This window comes from Chlorocebus sabaeus, chromosome 23 (genome assembly GCF_047675955.1).
Source record: "Chlorocebus sabaeus isolate Y175 chromosome 23, mChlSab1.0.hap1, whole genome shotgun sequence".
In the NCBI taxonomy this organism is placed as follows: Eukaryota; Metazoa; Chordata; class Mammalia; order Primates; family Cercopithecidae; genus Chlorocebus; species Chlorocebus sabaeus.
The window spans coordinates 25,874,549-25,896,937 of record NC_132926.1 but is presented as its reverse complement, the minus strand read 5'-3'; the positions used below and the strand labels follow the sequence as shown (position 1 = coordinate 25,896,937).

The following is a 22,389-nucleotide window of genomic DNA, read 5'->3' as shown; positions in this document are numbered from 1 at the left end:
ATGCTTTTATATTTCTGTTTTTGTCCATTTCTTCCTGCTTTTTGGTGGTGAGAAGCAGGGCATACCAATAAAGCCCCTAAGTGTATTTTACATGAAATATGTTTCTTTGTATCTATTATATCAGCACTCCATCCTAAGATACCATACAATGCAGCTCAGCCAGATTGGCCCAGTCTGTTGCTTCTAACAATTTCTGCTAATTACGAGAGATGAGGCTCAGGATGTTAAAACTGTGTTGAAGTTGATCAAAATGGAAGCCTTGGGGAAAATCCCTTACATTAAACCCTACAATCTACTGAAGATACAGGAATGTGTTTCTTCAATTCATTCCAGCAGATATTTAATGAGCACTTGATCTGTTAAGTGCAGGGTTAAAGGCAAATGAGACAAGTTTTGCCTGCCTTTACTTGGAATAACATTCTATTTTTGGACTCATGTTTTAATTTTTTAATAGCCTTATCTATTTACATTTAGTTTTTATTCACTTACTACTTAGGAATCCTAAAAAGGACTTCCTCATTGCTTAAAAAGAAGTAAGGAGAGATGTAGGTAACCAGATAATACATCTTGAAACACAAATTGTATTTTAGGAAGTGAAGCCCCAGCAGAAATTTCCCCTAGTGAGTGAAGAAGTGATACAGTGAATCATCTCCTAGAATCACAACCTTTGCCTTATGAGGCAGCTAGGTATCAGAAAATGGGAATCTTTTGCCCAATTCCTCTATTATCTATCTATGTGATTTTGACCATATCACGTCTTCTTTTCAGTTTTCAGTTGTCTCATGCAAGTAATGACAAGGTTGGACTTGATGACATATTATTTCCTTTTACATCAGAATAGGCCACAGATCACCATTTGAGAGATTTAAAATTATATAAAGTTATTTTCTCTGCAATCCATTGCAGAAAGGATATCAGGAATTACTAGCAATGTTCATTATTTGTGAAATAATATTTATGAAGCAACTATTATGTGCCAGGCACTGTGCTAGTTGTGGATTTGCTCAACTATACTTCTCTCACATATCTAATAAACGCCGTCTAAAGATTAAATCATTTGAAATGTATAATGCTGAATTATTTGTCTTTAATAGCCTTTGATGTGTATATGTGTGTGTGTGTACAATTACTGGGTTTTAGGGTTGGATTTTGAGGCTTGGCCTTTAGCATCAACCAGCAGTCCCCATTCAAGAAGTTTACCATTAGCTTGAAATTCCTGCAGCCAACAGTTGTCTCTTGTACCACTGAGCACTGATATGATTGTAAAAATAAAGATGAGTGATGCTATGCATTTTTTAAGCACAGATCTTATTTATTTCTGCCTATTATGGAGTGCCTATCATGTAGTCTAGCCTCCTTTTATTGATCAATAAATTTTATTTCCAAATAAAAATGTGATATTTCAAGAGCTTACTTACATAAGCTATAATGCAATGAGAAATTATGGACCAGAAAGAACGTTAAAAGAATTGATCAGTGTTTTTCACTGAAAAGAAACAGAATACATGGAGCCATCTATTCAGCTATATCAGTATTTGCTTCATGCTCTTTAATTAATTTCTTTTAAAAAGGTATGTTTGTAATACATTTCATTACTAATCACATTAAATTAATTATCAAATGTATGAGTTCCTTCTGAAAGTAATGACTTAACTTGAGAATCCCTCATTGTGTACCATGTATATATTTGAATTTCCAAAACCGAAGATGACTTCAGCTTAGACACTGTGTCTGGCCAATAGAGATATTCTCAAAATGTTTGGGTCACTGTTTTGTTCCCGAGCCAAACTTCCTGGTCCAGATTCCTTCCATAGAAATGTCTCTTCAAAGTCAGTCAGATAATTTTGCCCTTGGCCATGGAAAAGTAGCACTGAATTTACTCTGTTTTGAAGAGCCAAAGCAGAGTGAGTGTCATTTCCCATCAGGCATTATTTACGAAATGAACTGTCAGATGAAAGATTGGCATCGTGTGACTGCCCTAATCATCTGCCATTAGTTTAAGTCTAACTCAACTGTTTTGGGCTTTCATAGAATAAATAAATACTGTTTCTGTCCTTTGCCTAAATATTGCCTCATAATATTTCTGAACAACAAATTAAAAAAATAAAACCTTCTCTGGGCAAGATACTGAAGTAAGTCTTTGGTATTTTGTCATCCATAGTTCACCTGATACTTTAATCTACCCACCACCTTTTCTCAATTGCCTAATAACCCTACTCAGCTGTTCTGGTAAGATGGCATGACCTCTTCTTTTTGCCTCCAGGGTTGTTATGGAGCCAAATAGGACCAACTTGAGGACACCATTCTCCTGGTCACAGAGATTTGTTCTGGGATGGATGAGCATGTGACTCAATCTGGAAAAGATCTATTTTCCCAGAGAAAGTGAGCATGTGACTACCAGTGGGTGTCTTACCACCCAAAGGAGAGAGCAAAACTGTGGGTGAAGCCAAGAGAAGCATAGAGAAGAAGAGGGAGATAGAGTCTTGATTACATTTCAGCTGTTACTCCCAGTCCTGCTTTACATCCACTTCTTGGCTTTACAGTTTTATGATTGAGTACATCTCTACCCCCATCCTCTTTTTTCCTTAGGCTAATTTGAATGAGTTCCGTCTGCTGTAACCAAAAGGGTCCTGATGATCGCCTCTTTTCAGGCTTTTGCTGTAACTGCTCTGTGCCTCTCTCTGTATGACCTTACTGTGTTACCTCAAACTACCCCACCCTCCACCCCAAGTCAGTGGCACAACAGACCACACTCCCTATATTCACAGCCTCGCTGGTATTTCAGGCCTTACAGATTTTGCCTGACGACTGACTTGCTAATATCGCACAAGTCCTTTGGATAAATGTACAAATGGCTTATTAGTTTTTGAGATTGTTTACATCTTATGAGACAAGCTGGTTTGCTAGTACAATACAATATTTTAGCATGTTCCTGTACTTGGATTTTTTTAAAACCTGTATTCACTTACTTAAAAATATCTATTGTGTACTTCCTACAAGCTAGGTATGGTGTAAGGAATAGGATACAACCTGGGGAAAGCAGGCCAGGTCTCTGCCCTCATGGAGAATACTGTCTCTCAGGAAAGATTAACATGAATCAGATAAAAATACAAAGATGTGTCTACAACTAAAATAAGTGCTAGTTTCTAGGCATATATAACAGGGGACTGTTGGGTCTGAGGGTTCGGGGAGAAATAAATTCTAGAGGAAGTGATAATGGAGGTTAAATTTAAAAGCTGAGTAAGAGTTAACTGCGTGAACACAGAGTGAGGGCCATTTCTAGGAAACAGTAATATCTGTCCAGAAGGTGAGAACAGCTTTTCTTCAATCTCCTAAATTGGAAAGATACATGATTTATTTGAAGACTTAGAAGAATGAGGGAGTGGCAGCAGATGAGGCTATAGAAGTGTGTGAGGGACCACTTGAGGGTTGCTGCTGTCCCCTTTCAAGCAGTGGTCAGCCATTTAAAGATTTGAGGTCAAAGAGCGCCACAATCAGGTTTATGTTTTAAAAGATCCTGTGACTTAGTAATTCTTAAGTCTGGCTCACATTGGAATCATCTGAGGGGATTAAAAAATACTGTTGCCTGGTGGCCATCTGATTCTAATAGAATAAAAACCTCTGGGGTGGGACCCTGGCGCTAGTCAGCTTAAAAGCTACCCCAGGTGATTCTAACATAAATCTAGGCTTGAAAATCATCGACGTAAATAGTGCGGGAGATAAGGTTAGAACTAGCACCTGTCATAGAGTGGTCCACACTGACATGACTCAGTATAACTTCAGGTTCTTGCCTCCAAACCTAACATGTTCATGGATTGCATCAATAGAAGTATAGCTTCTGAATGAGAGAGTGAGTTGTTCCTGCTCTCTTTGCGTTAGACCCAGTGTACCTGCAAAGTTTGTTCACTTCTCAGCACCACACTCAAGGAGGAAATTAAGGAAACTGAAATATTCCCAGAAAAAAAAGCCATCCAGGTGACAAGGGGAATCTAAACCACAATGGAGAGAAATGGTTCAGTAGCTCCAGATATGTTTAATCTACAGTCAAAATATCCTTTGAAAAGGATAATGTAGGAATCTCAGTTTTCAAGTAAATCAAAAGATGTTATTTATTCAATGGACAAAAATGAGGCTCTACTATATACCCATCCTAGACATTGGAAAAATGGCAGAAAAATGAAGTAGACAAAAATCCTTGCCCTCATGGAGCTTATGTTCAAGTGAAGATTGAAGTTTTCTGGTTCATATGATCTTCAATATCATAATTTTTAACCGACTTCTGTGATTAGCAACTATAGAATATGTCATAGGGAGACATATTTTAGTTGTAATTTTAGAACATTAAAAGTGGAAATCTGTGAGAAGCAAAGAGGTCACCATGTATGGAAGGATTCCAGCAGGAACAGCCATTGCAGAAGGGATTCAGGAATCTAATGGTAAGAATAAAAAGTGTAATAGGAAGCAGACTGATGAGGAGTCCTTTGCAAAACTGAGAACCAAGCAGCCCTATCATATTAAATACTAACAGTGCTTACATAGTTTGAGCATTTACTGTGTGCCATGCATTTTGCGGAGTGCTTATCACACAATATCTCACGTAATACTCATAACACTCATATAGGTGGAAAGAATAAAACTGTCAAATTATAATTTTTAAAAAGTTAAAAACGTGACATATAAATATGAAATGAATATGTCAGATATTTTACTTGACTCCTTAATTAGTGGGGGAATTGGTGTGATGGTAAGACTGGTTCCAAGAACATTTGAAGAGCTCAGTATTTATAGGTTTGTTAACAAAGGGATGCTAGCAGAGATTGCTACGTTAGAAACAAGACTGGTAATGTCCTGGAGGGCAATAAATCATCACATTTGAGGTTATTTTCTCTACTGGAAAGAAATTATTTGCATCTTTATCAGATAAAAGTCTCCAAGTTAACATGTACCTGTAATAAATCTAGAAACGTTTTTCAATAGCAAACTAAGTTCAACAAATGACATTCCCTTTAAATACTTCTTGAGAGGGCCTGTTAAATAATTCCCACATATGATATTGGAAAAAAAAAAAAAGACTACGTTTTGGCTTTATTTTTCAAGTTTTGCATAACGTTTCTTAACCTTAGAATTAATACATTTTCAGGATTTTCTAGCTAGCAGTATTAAAGCTGAGTTTCAAACTGAGATCTCTCCAGATGCCCACACTGAAATGAGCCATGTAACAAGTCTTTGGGGAGACATGAGGGCAGGGTCTTGTGAATCCTATCAGCATTGTTTTATTAGGGCTAAACATCAGCTTGAATTTTTTTTTTAATTGATTACCAGAACATTCCAAATTAACTTCTTCAACTATTTAAAACTTATTTTTTCCCCCAAAAGAAGCAGGGCATAAAACGTGAATAATAAACAATAAGTGGTTCATTAGCCATTTGCTACCACTGGCTCTAAGACAAAGGCTGTGGAACCCCATGTAGAAATCTGATTCTTTAGAATTTGTAGCAGCTATTTTCTCTGAAAGATTTCTTCCTCAATTTGTGGGATTTTATTTTGCTGTTGTTGTCAATTTAGGACTTTGCTGTTTCCAAACATGGACATTGTAATTGTTAATAGTCTTCTATTTATAGAATGATAATTTTGAGCTCTTAAGGTATAAAGAGAAAGCCAGTTCTCTAGAATGACACTTTGTTCAGCCTCGTGTAACTGACTGCAGATTTGATCTTGCTGTTTTTCTTTTCTGTGAGTTAATCTCAAGGAAAGACTTCAGTGTTATGTTTAGGGAATAAATGGAAAGTAGCGGTGTGGCTGGCTTAATGTTCCAATAAGGCTTCAGGACAGTTCTCCAAGTTTAAGGTGATAGGCCCCTATTGCATAAAGTTAAAGCAGCAGAAAACTAGCCACTCAAATCCTCTATTCTAGAACTCACACTAGATGGGAGAGTACCATTTTGCTTTTAGGTTAGAGAAAAGGTTTGGCTTTTGCTCCATTAAAAAAAATAAATAAACCAAAATGTATTTATAGGCAGTCAATAAACGCTTTACACAGATTATCTCACTGAATCCTTAACAATTCTGTCGGTAGATTCTATTATTGTTCCCATTTCACAGATGAGGAAACAGATGGAGAGAGGTTAAGCAAGCTGACCAGGGTTTATAGCCAGTAAGATGCAGAGCTATGATTAGACCCAGGCTATCTGATTAGAAGGCTAGATGATATCACCTTCCCAAAGTATGCTGCAGTAGAGAAAGCACACAGAAAAAGAGACCACCAATCCCATTTCTAACTTCAACTCTGGTATTAACTGTCTTTCAAACCCTGGACAAGTCATCTCATTTGTTTGGGCCTCTACTTCCCTCTGTAAAATGAAGGGTAGAAACAATTTGGATTGGATGATCTCTGGGGTGTCTTCCAACTCCAAAGATCTGATTCTGTAATTGCATCTTGGCCTTAGATGTGCACACAGACCTCCCCACACTGCCCCCCACCCCACTGCTTCCCGAGGTGAAAATCTAATCCTGCTGAAAGCACCCACTGTAATTTGATGCTAAACTCAAGACCCCTGAATCCTATTACTTACAACATCCCCTCAAGAACATACAACACTTAAACTCTGGCAAGCCAGTTCTTTAGAATAAGTTGCCAATGGGAGGTGATTTTTGGAAGTAAAATGTTAATTGCAAAACAGAAAAAAGAAACAGTTCAAAACAAATGTTCCTCTCTCTTTAAATCACCTCTTTTCTATAATGTTACCTTGACAACTTAGCTCTGGCTCTTTAGATATGGGGTTTTTTCAGTGTGGGAGAAGAGGGGTGTCCTCCTCCTGTTTTGAGGTTGCATGGAAAGGGAAAATGTCAAAGGCAGAGCACCAAATCCAGCAGAAGGTACACAGGGCATCATGAAGGAGTGTCATCCAGAAATACTCACAGGTGCACAGAATTAGGACGCATTCTGATTCAAAGTACATTCTTTTCTATTTTCCATCACCATAACACACATTGCAACAGCCTATAAAATGTTACATTTTTGGACCAGCACTTTTACAGAGCAGAGAGCAACAAAAGTGCCTGAAAAATAATTGCATTATTTTTAGTTGCTGTAGCAAAAGATGTACATATCAGGTTGAGGGGACAGCTCCGAAGAACTGTACCAGTGTGGAAATGCTAAACATATTGCTCCCCCTCCAGCAATTGAAATTTTGAGCAAAGACTTAGGAAGCGGCAGGTAGGGAGATCAAATTAGACTTTACATCTCTCAGCTGTAATAAGCTTGTTATCAGGACTGGCAGGAGCTCAGGGGGCTGACAGGGGTCAGCTGGGGACTCAAGGGTAAGGAGCAAGTGAAAAAGGAGCAGTGTTGAGCAGAAGAAAGAGAGGACTTATCTCCAGTATCTAGCACTACAGAGCAGAGGCTGTGTGGAGAATGGCTGAAAAATCAGAATTGGTTGTAGAAGCAGTTTTCTTTCTGGTTGTGAGTATGAGCCCGGCAGACACCATGAGCGCTGTTGCAGGGGAGTGAGCCGGTGCTTGACATATGTGTTTCCCATTGATAACTGGAGACAGCCCAGTAGCTGTGAGTCGGTCTGACAAAGTCATACTGAAGTACAGAGTACGGTTTCAAAGCAGTCAGAAAAAGAACGGGAATGCTGTTCAGGAAATTCTTCAGGCATGGGCAGGGACTTGGCTGCAGTTCTGCAGTTGGAAAATCTGACTGGGGCAGCTTCTGAGCACAGGCTGGGCCTGCTCACACTCAGCGGGCCGAGTGGCCACCTCCTTCAGAGCTGCTCAGCACGCCGTGGGATCACGGGTGGTTTTCATCGGCCGGTTTGGGAAACGGACAAGAGAGGTAGGGTACTGTTCAGTTCTTGCGTTTGCACGCGTCTGTTGACTTTCTAAGCTGTCTGCCTGCTATGTTTGCAGCCACTCCGAGTTTTTGGTGTGTGCATGTGTGTGTGTGTGTGAATTAGCAAGTTAGAACTCGGTCATGTAAACAATTGGCGTGGGGCTCCAATCTGTGCGTTTCCCCCTTTAAGGTCTGATTTTCGGCAGGGCAGAGACTTTTTTTGAAAGTTAGGATTTAGCTGGCAACATTATTGTGTAAAGAGAAGTATGTGAATTCCTTATGTTGTCACCCTGCTCCAACCATCTGTAACTTTTCCTTTCTGCGTGGAAGGGCCGTTCACTGGCAAGGAAGATAATTTTAGATGGAACTGTGTGCTTTGCTTCACAAGAGTTTTAACGGGGAGGTTTTTTTTTTTTTGTTTTTGTTTTTTACATAGCAGAAAATGGCTCTCATTTTAGGAGGGAATCAGAGTTTGAAGTTTCTACGTTGGATGACACTTTCAGAGTGTCGAAACAGATATGTGTGTATGGATTTCTAAAATCTTTTCTATAGGAGTTTGACTGTCATTATCTGGGATTTGACTGTCAGTGATATATTTGCCTAGAAGTATGCTGGATCAACGTTTGTAATTCTGTTTCTATAATCATTTCTAATTTTCTCACTTGAAGTAATTTACAGTTTTACTCTCAAAAATACTTCTGTATTTTAGGAAACATAGATAATAAAAAAGTAACAGAAAATGGCAGTTTACTCAAAATACTTCTTAAAGGACAGAGATATAATGGTGTGAATTTTATTTCATTGATTGCTTGGTCTTATTTTGCACCTTACTGAAAAAGCGCTTTTTATAAAAATCAAAGTTTTGAAAATTTTCAGCACAACAGGGGTCTCAGTTTTCTTCCTCAGTTTTGGTGCTTCCTTATCAACTCTATTGCAATACAGACATTCTGTCATTGGAAAGCTATACCTTGTTTTAAGTACAGCATTTAGAAAACACAATACAATGTCATTGCATTTGAGAGACTGGTTCGGCCCAAAGCCAAGCTAAACCTTACAACTGCTTTACGATTACGAGCGCAGCAATCTGTGACAACATTGGTTTTTTCCGAAGGGGGCTTGGCAAAGAGTCTAGTTGGGGAGATGGACGAATGAATGGAATCTTGGATACTTCTTGAGTAGCTGAAGAGTGACTAGACCTCTTAGGGTAGATCTCTGTGACAACAGGTGTGCATTTACTTGTGTCCTACAATCTTTAAACAAGTAGCTAATAGAAGAGCCTGAGGTTAATGCTGAAAGAAAAGTGGAGACCCAGCGTTTCTCATTGCTTCCTCTGCGTAGGACCTAGAATGAGAAGGCACACATTCTGTCCTATTGGTAGAAGGTCAGGATTTTCAGCCAGCAATTTTCTTTTTTCTTCCACAGTGTTGTACTTGGAGGAGGGAACTGGGACAGGACTGGCAGCAGGATATCTTTATTCTAAGAGATGGCTCATCAACATTTTCTTTTATTAATTTCATGCTTGTATTGGGGTGGTGTGGGGAGGGTTTGGGGACCTCAGGACTTGAGGAAAGGAAGGGGGTGTAGTTAGAAGTCAGGATGGACTGTGACCTTATTTTTTTTCTCCTAAAGTGCCTAATGAGTGAGAAAAATGCCAAGACAGATTAGGAACTGCCATGAACCACAGCCAAGTCCGCTGCCAATGAAAAAGGGAGCCTTCCATGAGCTCGGGTGTCATACTCCTCTATATTTAGTGTGCATCAAGCATTGAGCAGAAGAGGCGTGAAATAGCAACTCCAGGTTGCAGGATTATAAAGAGCAGTGCCTGAAACTTGGTAGAAACTCTATAGTTTCTCTCTTTTATAGAATTAAAGTAGGGAAAAGTCAAGCTCTCTTTGACATCTGAAGAGAAAAAGTAAGCAGCAGAAGGGAGAAGGATACAGAAGAAGAAATCCAGGGCAGAGGTGGAGGCAGTGAAGGGCGAGGAATGGCCACACTACAAACTGGGCAGTGAGAGTGGAGGGAGGTGCCCTCGGCATAGGAATGAAACACACATATTAGAAACAGCCAAAGCCACCAGGCACTGAGTTGTTGGACTGAAAGTGTGCAGATACTCGGTGGCCTTGGTGAAGAGAATTGTTTTAGCCACTTCACCACAGGAGACTGCATGGTCAGCCTGCCCTGCCTTCTGGAAGTAATCAGAAAGCACATTTTGTAAGAATGGCATTGCCTGAGGGTTCAGATTTCCTAGGCAAGGAGGAGGCAGGCTCTTAAGGCCTTATTTTTAACCCATATTTGTTCCTTGCAGAGACATTACTGCCGGGAGTGTTGAGTGAAGGGACCAGGTGGAGATGGTGAGTAATTCCCGGGAGCAAAGCTTGTTCAAGGCCCTGCCCATGGTCATTTTATTATTAACATAAACTTTCGAAAGAGAGAACAAAGTGTTGTATATGACTTAGCCTGGTGAAGACATGCCTTTAATTTTACTTTTTTATTTTAAAAAATCTCCAGGCTGGGCACAGTGACTCATGCCTGTAATCCCAGAACTTTGGGAGGCCGAGGTGGGTGGATCACGAGGTCAGGAGATCAAGACCATCCTGGCTAACATGGTGAAACCCCATCTATACTAAAAATGCCAAAAATTAGCCGGACGTGGTGGTGGGCACCTGTAGTCCCAGCTACTCAGGAGGCTGAGGCAGGAGAAAGGCGTGAACCCGGGAGGCGGAGCTTGCAGGAGCCGAGATCGCGCCACTGCATCCAGCCTGGGTGACAGAGCAAGAGCCCATCTCAAAAAAAACTCCAAGGGCACATACTACGTTGTTGATTGTACGTGTGTTGAGCTTCCCAAATCCAAAAATCTGAACTCCGAAATGTTCCAAAATTTAAAATTTTTTGAGCACTGACATGGTGCTCAAAGGAATTATTTATTGGAACATTTCAGATTTTGGATTTTCAGATTTGGAATGTTCAATTGTAAGTATAATGCAAATATTCCAAAATCCAAAAAAATCTGAAGTCAGAAACACTTCTAGTTTCAAGCATCTTGGATAGTTTCCTAAGCCACGTCTGAGGAATGTGCTGGTACTAGGGGCAGAAGTGGGGTTGAGAGAGGGAGGAAAGGTAGAGGTGGTCAGAAATCTTAGCTCAGGTTTGGCTCCATTCATCTTCAGATCTCAGGTTTCCCATCTGTAAGATGATCTGATACCTCTGAATTGTTTTCTGTTTTCACAACCTATGATTTTTGTAATTCTGAGGCTCTTCCTTTTCTTTAAGAATAACTTAGTCTGTCTCCCTTAAGGGTGGGCATCTTGAGTCATTTCACCCATTTCTCCAACTTTTGCTGCTCTCTTTCTTTAGTCTTCTCTGAACATATTTCAGTGAGCCTTCTCCTGACAAAAACTATGGCTCATTGAACTCAACTTAGTCATCTGAACAATGCACATTCATGGTGAGGACTTCACACATCTGTTAACCAAAAAGGAAGAGGGTGATTATAGGGAGAGGAAGCACAGCAAGAAAGAAAAAAAATGAAAGGGGGTATCATCTTGCTGTGGAAGAAAAGTGGTTATATTGTGAACTGAGCTCAGGGTCTGCCTCAGACGCAGACTGGGGTCCTGGCTGTGTGACCGTAGGCAAGTTACATCATCTCCAAAATGTGTCCCGATTTCCTAATGTCTAAAATAGACATGACAATAGTATCTGCCTCAGTGTGTTGTGAGATTGTACAGATAATGCACTTAGCATTGTCCTTTGCACACAGTAAGCACTTAAATATGTCAAATATATTAATACATATAGTTAAGATGAACTGAGATAGCACCAGGCAAATCGACAAAGAGTGAAAAAGGTAGATCGAGGTAAAAATGAAGAGTTCAGACAGTCAACAAAGGAGAGGATGTTTTACTCTGAATTGTCTGGGTTACTTTTCCTATGTTGCCCAAATTTCTCTAGAGATTCCACATTTCCCTTTGTTTCACTTTTCTTGCCACACAGAAAGGTCTTCATTATTGTTTCAAATTCCTGTTGAAGAGTGTGAACTGCCTCATATAAAGGAAACCGTGTAAGCTGTAGCCTCTGACCTGCCTCTCAGACAGGTCTGTAGGGCTGGGGAGGAGCATGTCACCATGGTTCACTTAGTGTGTAAATCCTGTGAGATTGGTTTGCTCAGAAAGCTTTGTTGGAGGTTGTATTAATGGAGCTCAGGATGTGTAGGAGGATATGGATGCAATCACTTTATTCTTCTTTTTCCCTGATAAAGCAATGGCACCTATTAGAGCAAGCACAATTCCCTGATAAAAACTATATTACCAGGGATTAGAAACTCCCTCCTTGCTCAGACCACTTTTCCTTGCCACTATGGTAGGATCAGACTGTCTTGTGAGCACCTTGACTTCCAAATAATATATTGTGAATGCCTGGAAACCCTGCTGTTACTTGCTGGAGTTGACGTATTCAGCCACCGAAACTATTCTTTGAGTTCAGAGTAAATAAATATCAGGGTAAGCTCCTCTCTCTAAATGAATCACTCGACAAAATCTTGTACTAACCCTCATTGGGGTTGTGGTATTGGCACTGCGTATTCAATGAAAGAAGATTGCTCCAGGGTAAGGACAGCGGGGAACAGAGCCACACTGTGTTCCTTTCATTCCTATTGTTACCTATGGTTGACTTCTCTTCTCTCTCATGTTCTATCATCTTTCTAGTCCTTTCCCTCTATTTCTTTATTGGATTCCATTCACCCTCACAAGTTTCTTTTCTCTTTGTTATTTGTTCAGTGTGTGCTTACCAGTACTTATCTGCTTCCCTCAGGGGTAAGGAATATTGATAATAGGCCAGTGTCTGGACAGCATAATTTTTACCAGGTAATGAGAAAGATTAACTCCTAACATTGGCTGAGACCTTCAAAAGTTTGTGTCCCCACCCCCCATCTCGGATGTTTCCAGGCTGCTGATCCAAACAGCAGGTCATAAGCTGGCAACCCGAAGACTTGGACTGTGGGTACGTTTTGACTCACCAAGTGTTTGTTTGTTTGTTTTAATTGACTTAGTTACCAAACATTTAAACATCCTAAGATATCATGATGTCAGTATTCTAGAAAAAGCTGAAGATGACAGGCATTCCCTGTGTAATTTCTTGGGCACAGTGGCTGGTGGGCTGTGGTCAGCTCCTGTTCTTTTGAGAGGGCATATGCCCACCTCCTTCATTGACCCCACCATCTGACCTGTACATATTTACATTTGTCAGCTCTATTTTTCTAAATAGAGTTTCTCAACTGATCCAAAGAAAGTAGACAGTGATTTGAGTGACCATGTTCTCTGTTCTCTCAAGGGTGGTGCATATTCTAGATGCATAGGAGAGAAGTTAGGGCATAATTAAGTCGTGGCTTCATTCTCTCAGAGAACACTATTGAGATGGTCTAAGTCTCTGTTGAGCAGAGTTGCAGGGGGACAGTATGGTGGCTGAGAATCCAGGCTTCAAAGTTAGAACCACCTCATCGGATTATAGCTAAGACTGAAAACATTAAATGTGATAGAAAGCAGACCAGTCACCGCCTCTGGGGATGGGAATTGATTAAGAGGAGGAACAAAGGAATTTTCTCGGGTGATAGAAACGTTCCCTCTCCTGTTTGAATATTGTTCCCAAAGATGTTCAGATTTGTAAAACTCATTGGGTTATGTAGCTAATATCTGTTTATTTTACTAGAAGTAAACTATACCTCAATAGACATACATACATATCTACATATCTACATGAAAGCATGCAAGTGCTTAGAAAAATGCATGCTGTTTAGCTATTTTTATCATGCTTGTTTCCAGAAACTTTGATTAAAAAAATAAGTAAATAAAATAAAATGACCAAAAATGAGATGAGCATTTCCTTTCAGACCACAGGTTTCATTGCAAGCATTTGAGAGCACAGGTAATAGCTAAAGATTCTTGCCAAACATAATTGTCAAGGGAGAATCTACTGGATCAATTCTAATTTTATGAAACTATTGAATCACTATAGAAGGATGTGCCTAATTTGTTGTAACTGCTTTTCGTGATGCTGTAAAAACGTATAGGTTTTAGAGACATATCAAGCATGGTTTATGACCTGGGACACAACACCTGTACTTAGTAGAGTAACTTGCACTCTGGCTGGAATACAGTAGTCATTCAATAGGTATTCAATAATGTGTCTTAAAATCAATATCCGTATTGAGAACTTCTAGCTAATACAGTCACAAAAATATTGTTTTCATTAGTAATCACATTGTTATAATCAATTATTCACATCTATCTAGAAGCATTGAATATAAGAAATGAACGAACAGATTTTCCAGCCAAACGCTCTGGGTTCAAATGCTTGCTATGCCTTTAACAAGCAAAGAGATTTGGGGTAGATTACTTAACCACTCTTTCTCATTGGCTCAACTGTAAAATAGAAATGATTGTGAGACAGGTACTAATTATATGTCTGTGAGGATTAAATACATGTAGAACAATGACTAGTACATAGTACCATTATACAAGTGTTTGTCATTTATGTGTGCTTTCTTTATGTTAGAAAAGTGATTTTTTTTTTTCCAATTTGTCTCTAAGTATTGCTCAAAAAATCTGTGTGGAGATGGTTGGTGAAAGTAATGTGAAACCAGGAGTTCAAGCGGAAAAGACAGAAACCTGGAATTTATGGGAAACATTGGTTTTCAGTTTAGCTGACTTTGGTTTTGTTACTGCCTTACTCTGTGACCTTGATTAAGTCACTTCACCTCCCTGAACCTTGTTTTACCATCTGTTAAATAAGGATTTGGATTTTATATTGTCCATGTTCCCTTTAGGCCTTGTGTGTCACTCTCTGATCTCAAGTGTTTGAGTCATGTTCATTATTATTTTGTTACACAGCTTGGTCCCCAAGCCACAGAAGAGCTGTAGTAGCTTGACTCCTATTGTCATTATCTGGTTCTGGTGCGAATCATCCATGGGGTTTTAAAAGCACCGACCTTGTACAACACCAAGTAGCTGGTTTGCTGAGAGTATCTGCCACTACTATTAAGAAGCTAACCATAGAAGTGGCCATGATGGGGTAGACATAGCATCCTTTCCATATGAAAATGGCACCATTATATCTGCGATCAGATGTTTGAGATTATTTTTCCTGCCCAAGGGCATTCAGTTCACATATTCTTTTCTGGTCCTCACCTTGCAACATCAAGGACCAGGCTAGTTTTATGTAGAGCCAAATCTTCAACAATTCTTGCAATGCCTTCAAGTCTTTGTTCAACTATAGCCTTTTCCATGAGGTCAACCTTTCCTATGCTTTTAAATATTGAGCCTGCTGTATTGCCCAACCCCTGGTACTGCTGGTCTATTTTTTGTGTGTCTTTTTTTTTTTTTAAGGAAGTGGGACTTTTCCTCATAGCATTCATCTCCTTGTGACATAAGTATAATATTCTCTGGTGTTTATGTTTGTTTTTTGTCTCCCTATCACTACCTCTTTCCACCGCTGTGAGATCAGAACTCTTTGTTCTTGCTCATTGATGTATCCCAGATGCCTTGAACAGCATCCGGGGAGGAATTGAAGGACAGTACATATTTGCAGGTGGTGGCAGTGTTTCAAATGCATTTCACACTGAATATGCGTCTATGGTAATTCTAAATACCTTACTTTGTATTCAGGAAAAGTTAAGTCTTTGCCTCAGCCTATGAGTAATGGGGAGAAAACCGGGCCTCAGTTTAAGTTCAGACCCTAACCAACTTACTAGCTAGGGGTCTTTGAGAATACTCTTGCATTCCTTAGGACTTTAGTTTCTTCATTTATGAAATGGTTTTAATTATATTGATCTCCCATAGTGTTGCAGGAATGTATGCACTTGTGTATCTGCTAACTCCTGGCAGAAATATGCATGTGTGTTTCACAAATGTATCTGCCTGAAAGCACCTCAACTAGTACCTCATACATGTGCATCATCTAGATCATGACGGAAATCATGATGTTCATAATGAAGCTGAAATATCTTTTGGTTCATCAGAGATAAATATTTTAAATACAAGGTATATTACAATTTGTGTGGCACCTTGATAATATTTATTTAAAAACTGTACATACACACTTTGACCTGGCAATCTGGTTTTTCAGGACTTGCCTGAGAGGTGTATGTGAAACGTGTATGCTCTATGTCTATGGCTTTCAATAATACTTATATCCTAGAGTCTTAAAGATTCATGTCCTGAAACCCAGTCTTCCTTCCCCTTGAAGTCCAAATTCGTTTCCAAGTGCCATCGTAGTGATCTTGTTTATCTGTCTCCTTATCACTACCTCTTACCATCTCTTTGGAATCTCATGTGCCTTCAACATTGACACACCTGTCTCTTCCCCCATCATTCCCCTGCACACTCCATCCCCCTTCTGCCCTCCAAGCCTTCTATCCTCATGTTGTTCCCCATGGGGTACCCTTGTGCAACTGGCTGCTTATGCTGAAACTTTGGGGTTCTCCTTGACTGCTGTCCTTTTCGACACCTCTTGTCTCAAGCCACAGAGAATCCTATTAGCTCTGCTTTCCCACAAGATTCCAAATACGGCAACTCCCCACCTTCTCACCCACCTGTCTGTAGGCCTGGTCCATTGTCACCTCTCTGAAGACAACTGCAGTAGTCACGGGCCCCTGTTCTCTACACTTCATTCTCGCTCCTACAGCCCATTCCCTAGAGAACACTAGAGTGATCCTGAAGTGAAAATCTGATCATGCCATTTCCATGCCTACGTTCTGCAGTGGTTACTGTTGCTTTCTGTATCATACCTGAGGTTTTTACTGTGGCTCTAAGCTTCCGCTTCTTTCCCCTTCTGCCTGTGCCCAGGCTTATTTTCAAACATCCTCCTCCGGTCCACTCTGATCTAGCCACACTGTCGTCCTCGCCTGCCGAGCAAGCTCCTGTCTCAGGGCCTTTGCACTTGCGGGTCCAGTTTCCTCCAACTGAAATGTTTCCCCAGACATCCTCATGCTTTACTCTCTTGCTTCTTCGTGTTTCGTTCTCAGATCTCTCTGAGATGGACAGGATTTCCCCAACCATCCCTTAAACAGGAGCTCCTTAACACCTCAGCACTGTTCCCTTCTGCTGCTTCTCTGTTTTCTTCACAAGACTGATTTCCAAGAACAAGTGGAAAAAGTCACATGTTCATTATGATAAGTAACAAAAAATGACTGGAAACAACCTCACTGTTTGTCTCTGAGCTGGTTAAGTTAAATATCATAGATCCATATCATTTAAAACAGTTTTTTTTAATTTTATTTTATGTTTTTATGGGACTATCACTTAGTTAAGTGGACCAAGTTAGATTTAGAACATTATGTAAAATATGCTCTTGTTTGTGTAAAAAAAATATATAAACGTGCGCATGCACTGAACATCTATATTGAATAAAGCCTGAATATGTATTAAACATTTCTATAAGGATAAGAAATAAGTTGATAATACTGGTTGCCTCAGTGCAGGGAGGATGAAGGTATGAATGAGAGAATTGTTTAACTGCATGTTCTTTGATTCTTTTAAATACATGCACTTGTTGAATTTGTGAGGTATTACATATTTTAGCTAAGAATTGGAATGTATAACTATTAAGTTAATCTGAATATTTGTATAAAAAGAAACTGCCATTCCGCCATTCCCGGGCTAGTTCGCATAAATAGGTGCTTGCTTTTCTGGATGAATTTTGTAAGAAATGTTGTTACCTCAAAACTAAAAGTGATGAATTTGTTACCATTGTCTAAATTGTGCCAAACATTTGTGATCCAAGACTAATGCCTGATGTGGATGACCAAATAAAAAACTTTGAAAGCAAATAGTTTTAAATCAGAGACGTAAAAACTCATATGGCTAATGGATGACTATTTCTGTACCAGGATGATCCAAAATGACTCAGATTCCACAACAAACTCTAGAAACTGTAACGAGTCTTTGAGGGAACCTATGCCTACTATTTATATAAACTGGTTACAATTTCATAGTTACATAATTCATGTTTACTTTTAAATTCACCAAATTTTAACATGTAGCATCACCAAAAAAAAAAAATAAAAACTTACTTGATTTGTATCACTTGTCTTATTCTTAAATTAGATAATGTAGCCATCAGTCTTGCTATATGTTTCTCTACTCCTTGTTAGAACCTGGGAGGTGCCCCACCTCTTTCTACAAACTCACCTCTCACCCTCTCCTCTGAGCTCATTCAATCCAACTCTTGAGCTTGAGTTCTTCAGGCCATAGTGCTTGCTCTGTCTTCTGCTGAAAAGCTTGCCTCCACCCCCAGGTATCATCTTAATTGTCTCCTTATCAGAATGACCTTCCATAACCAGAGTGAGCCACCTTCTATTCTCTCTTACAGGTATCTCTTTGTTTCTTCCTAGCACCTGACTTTAGTTCTAGGGGTTTCATTATTGTCCATTACTGTTTATTGTCCATCTCTCCTTAAAATATGAGCTTGATGAAAGCAGAATATGATCATTTTCATCCTTTTGAAGGCCTCTATCTCTAGGACCTACTGATGTATATAGTAGATATCAAAATACATAAATATTTTACTGTTGAAAAACAGATTGGGATTGGAATTTTTTTTTTTTGAAGGTCAGCTCTGTACTTGGCCATGTCTCTCCCTGACAGTGCATAACTGAACAGAGAACTGCACTCATAGCACCCACCCCCATAAATTCCTTTATGGAACAAGAGATTATGAAGCCTTGTTCCATAATGTTGGACAAGCAGAGTCAAACATTAGTAAAATGCCTGCCAGTGCCCCTTCTTGTTCTCAGCTCTGCTTTATGGTAGAGTTGATCGTGGCCCACACAATTTTACAGGCCCAAAAGAAAGATCATTAGGAAACTTGATGGCATTGATGTGTTTTTAGGAAGTTTACTGAGTTTTTTGTTGTTGTTTTTTGTTTGTTTACAAATCATCCCTGAAAACATAATGCATTTTTGCACAGCAAATGGGTAATGTAGATACTGTAACTATTTCCAGGGGGCAAAAAAGGAAAACATCTGCTGTTCTCCTGAAGAAGAGCCCTGTGGGAACAAAGATGCAAACAAAAAGTGACCACTTCCACAGTGTTAGACTAGAGTATGTGCTTAGCCTCACAAAGCGGACCAGTGGTGGATGCTCCTGCCCCCACGACCCTTTTTCATCCCTATATCTTCTCGATGACCTGTAAGAGGAGCAATAATAGATTTTCACAGTAGCCATTTGAGCCTTACCAAGTATAGGAAGGAAAGTCAGCATGGTATAAAATTAATACCACTTGCGTCTGATCAGAGCAGTTTCTCTGTTAAGATATTAAAGACTTGTCGAAGATGTCAGACTCATCACTTTGAAGCTCATGTAACTTCCTTGATTAGATGGACAATGGCTAGGTCCAGGTATCACGTAGGCTGGGCCTGGTTCAAAGATCTCTGTGACAACTTCACAGTGGGTGAGATTTGTATAAAGGTAGGAGGCTCCTCAGACTGGTGTTGAGCCCTGATGAGGCTACTGGAGATGGCTGTATAGTCATCACAAAGTCACTGAGGTGTTGGTGGTGGCTGAAGTGGTAGAAGTTACACAGGGCCACACAGCCTCGAAGGAGGTTCTTCACAAGCCCAAGTCCGAGTCAACCCTTGAGATTGCTACGTTAAATTAATATCAAGCCTTGACTCTGTAATGCTATGCAATCCCAGGTAGGAACATTTGAATGCCTGAGACCATGAGGTTACAGCTCTCCAAAGCATGCTTTAGTAATATGACCATTCAGAATGACCTTCTTGGGAAACTGTACATCTAAAATATTTGACAACTATTTAATTAATTAATGATTGTGGGCAGTTATATAACATTGTCTTGTCTTTTGGTAGTTTCTTCCTATCCAATGGTAAAACAACAGGAAGTTTTACTGTATTCATTCTTTGGGAAATAGAATCCTCTTACATTTTGTATGCAAGAAACAGATGATGCTTAAGTCAAATGGATTTGTTTATAAACAGGTCAGCACTGAAAATAGCCTTATGAAGGAGTAATGCTTTGGATTTAAGCCTGCTTGGCATTAGTATAATTGTATGTGTCTTTGGAAAAACAAAGTTGTATAAGTTTTTACTTCTTCTCATATAACTATTTACTGATTACTAGAGAACACACTTTACTGTTTAATGTTAGCTTGATTTTTATTCATTTATTCATTGAACAAATGTACATTCATTCATTCACTGAACAAATGTATTTGGCTAAAAAATGCATTTGCTTTATTTCCTTTAAAACAAACATGACAATAAGGTGAATCACACAAATATTTGGATTTCACAGTTCAGATGAAGTTTATCTTTATACTGTAGTATACTATTGTGCAATAGCATTATATCTAAAAATACACACCATAACTTAAAAATATCTTACTGCTAAAAACAACTGGGATAAGAAAAAGCTAAAAATATTAGGAATACAAACAAGTTAACAACATGAATATGCACTTAGAATGAGAAAGGAAATTAAATTATTAATTTTTAAAAGGCATCACAAAATCAGGAAGGATAATATTGCTAATGAACTGCTTCATATACTTTTTCTGTACTTTTTGGTTGTATAGCCTTTAATTGTCTCTTCATATGACAATTATATGCCATTGTTACTTTTTGTATAGACAATGGAAAGATAATTATTTTTATGGCAATTTTGACAAAACTTTCAAAATATTGGTGGTTGTAATATAGAATACACACAACTTTATGCAGAGATATACATGGTATACATAACCTACAAACCCAAGTATTCTGGTTAATTTTATTTTCCATAATTCCCATACAAAATAAAACACGCATGGAACATTTATGATTATGCCAAATTCAATATATTCTTGACAGATCATTTGTTTTGATGAGGCATCAATGACAGTTGAATTCTACATTTGAAATTTTACGTATCTGATGATTATCAAATATACTTTTGTCTAGCTTCTGTCTTTTCTACTACCCATGTATTTCTGGTGCTGGCCATTGTAGGTCATGTTTACATTGCATCGTGTCCTTTGGTCCTGTTCCTTCATGTCACCATGCTTGGTGAATTGGAGCTATGGGTGGAAGGAATTTTCCTAGAAGACATTCCTACACCAGGAGAGCTAGCAGTAATGTACCTCTACCGGGAAGTACTGCAAACCATGTAAATATATTCTGCGTTCAAACTATATGAACCACTAAGCCAACTTCTTCTTAGATCTCCAAAATGCATGTAAATCCTCCAGAGCTAACATGAAGAGAAGCCAGAGTAGAAAAAGACAGAGTTTAGCGAATTGCAATTAAAACATCTTTTAAAATGTAATATCTTTAAAAAATTTTCTATCTTTTAAAATTTTTAACTTAAATTGTATGACCATTGTCATGTTTTACTGGGGACTCTCCTGGGGCCTTCAAAGGCCTGGGGCCTGCCCGAGTGAGGAATTAAAATTTTAACTTCAATTCCCTGGACAGTAAATTTGTTCCAGGAAGGAATAAGAAGAATGATAGATTGGAGATTGTCATTCGTCTTTGTTTTTATCTTTCAACATGTTTTAATTTTTGATTAGAAAAATGAATGTACTCAGCATGTCTAAATGTCCCTTTCTATGCAGGATTCTTTATAACAGATTTATCCATTACCATATGTTTGCATGGAAAGGCCTCCTATTATAATTATTTGTAGAAAAGTGTTCATCCCCTTCTCTGTTTCTTTCTTATGTATTTTAATGAGTAGAAGACTGGAGTATTCTGTTTCATGGGACTCATTAAAGGGGGTTTGGTAGAGATGACATGCAATAAGTCACTATACCATGCAGCAAAAGATCCAAGTTATAATCCCTGCTCAGCTTCTAATTTGCTGTATGACTTGAAAGGGAGCTGCTTCCTCCGGGTCTTGAGTTTCACAGCTGGTCAATTTTGTGTTGGACAAAATTAGTAGTTCCCAGGAGCAAAGGATTCTGCAGAGATGCTTCAAGGGTAGCCAGACCCTGCTTTAAGCAGAGGAACTCTGCTTTTTTATTTATTTTTATTTATTTATTTATTTATTTATTTATTTATTTATTTGCTATTTTACACACTAGAGTTTCTTTCAAGACTTTGTCTTACAATGATTACCCTGTGAAAAATTGAAAGCCATTTTTTAGATGTCCCAAATGTTTAGAATCTCCTGGGAGATTTTTCACAATGTTTCACCCTGAGCTCCAGATTCTGATAATGGAGCTCAAAATCTGTACCATATTTGTTCAGTTTCTTTTGAGTTTTGATGCATAATTAGGGTTGAGTGGCATTATTCTAGACCAATGGCATGCAATCCTGTCTACTCTTAGATAAAAATACTGATGCCTGGGTGCTACCTCTGTGATTGTTACTTAACCTGAGTACAGATGTGTGTTTTTAAAATTTTATTTACTTATTTATTTTTTGAGACAAAGTCTTCACTCTGTTGCCCAGGCTGGAGTGCAGCGGTACAATCTTGGCTCACTGCAACCTCTGCCTCCCAGGTTGAAGCAATTCTCCCTGCCTCAGCCTCCTGAGTAGCTGGGATTTCAGGTGCCTGCCACCATGCCCAG

General features: G+C 39.0%; 1 protein-coding gene across 3 annotated transcripts in view; it reads left to right on the top strand.

The window, feature by feature from the left end:
- SGCD (sarcoglycan delta) overlaps positions 1-22,389 on the top strand; it is a 1,043,506-nt gene that overhangs the window by 604,194 nt on the left and 416,923 nt on the right. Inside the window, exons 1-2 of one of the 3 annotated variants that reach the window (XM_008015117.3) lie at positions 7,672-7,836; positions 10,139-10,184. The exons of 1 other annotated variant lie outside the window; for it this stretch is intronic. In XM_008015117.3, the coding sequence (XP_008013308.1) occupies positions 10,182-10,184 (3 nt within the window). In that variant the 5' untranslated portion in view covers positions 7,672-7,836; positions 10,139-10,181. Of the gene's footprint in view, positions 1-7,671; positions 7,837-10,138; positions 10,185-22,389 lie in introns of those variants that run through there. One more of the 3 variants, XM_073010561.1, reaches the window with a different exon arrangement.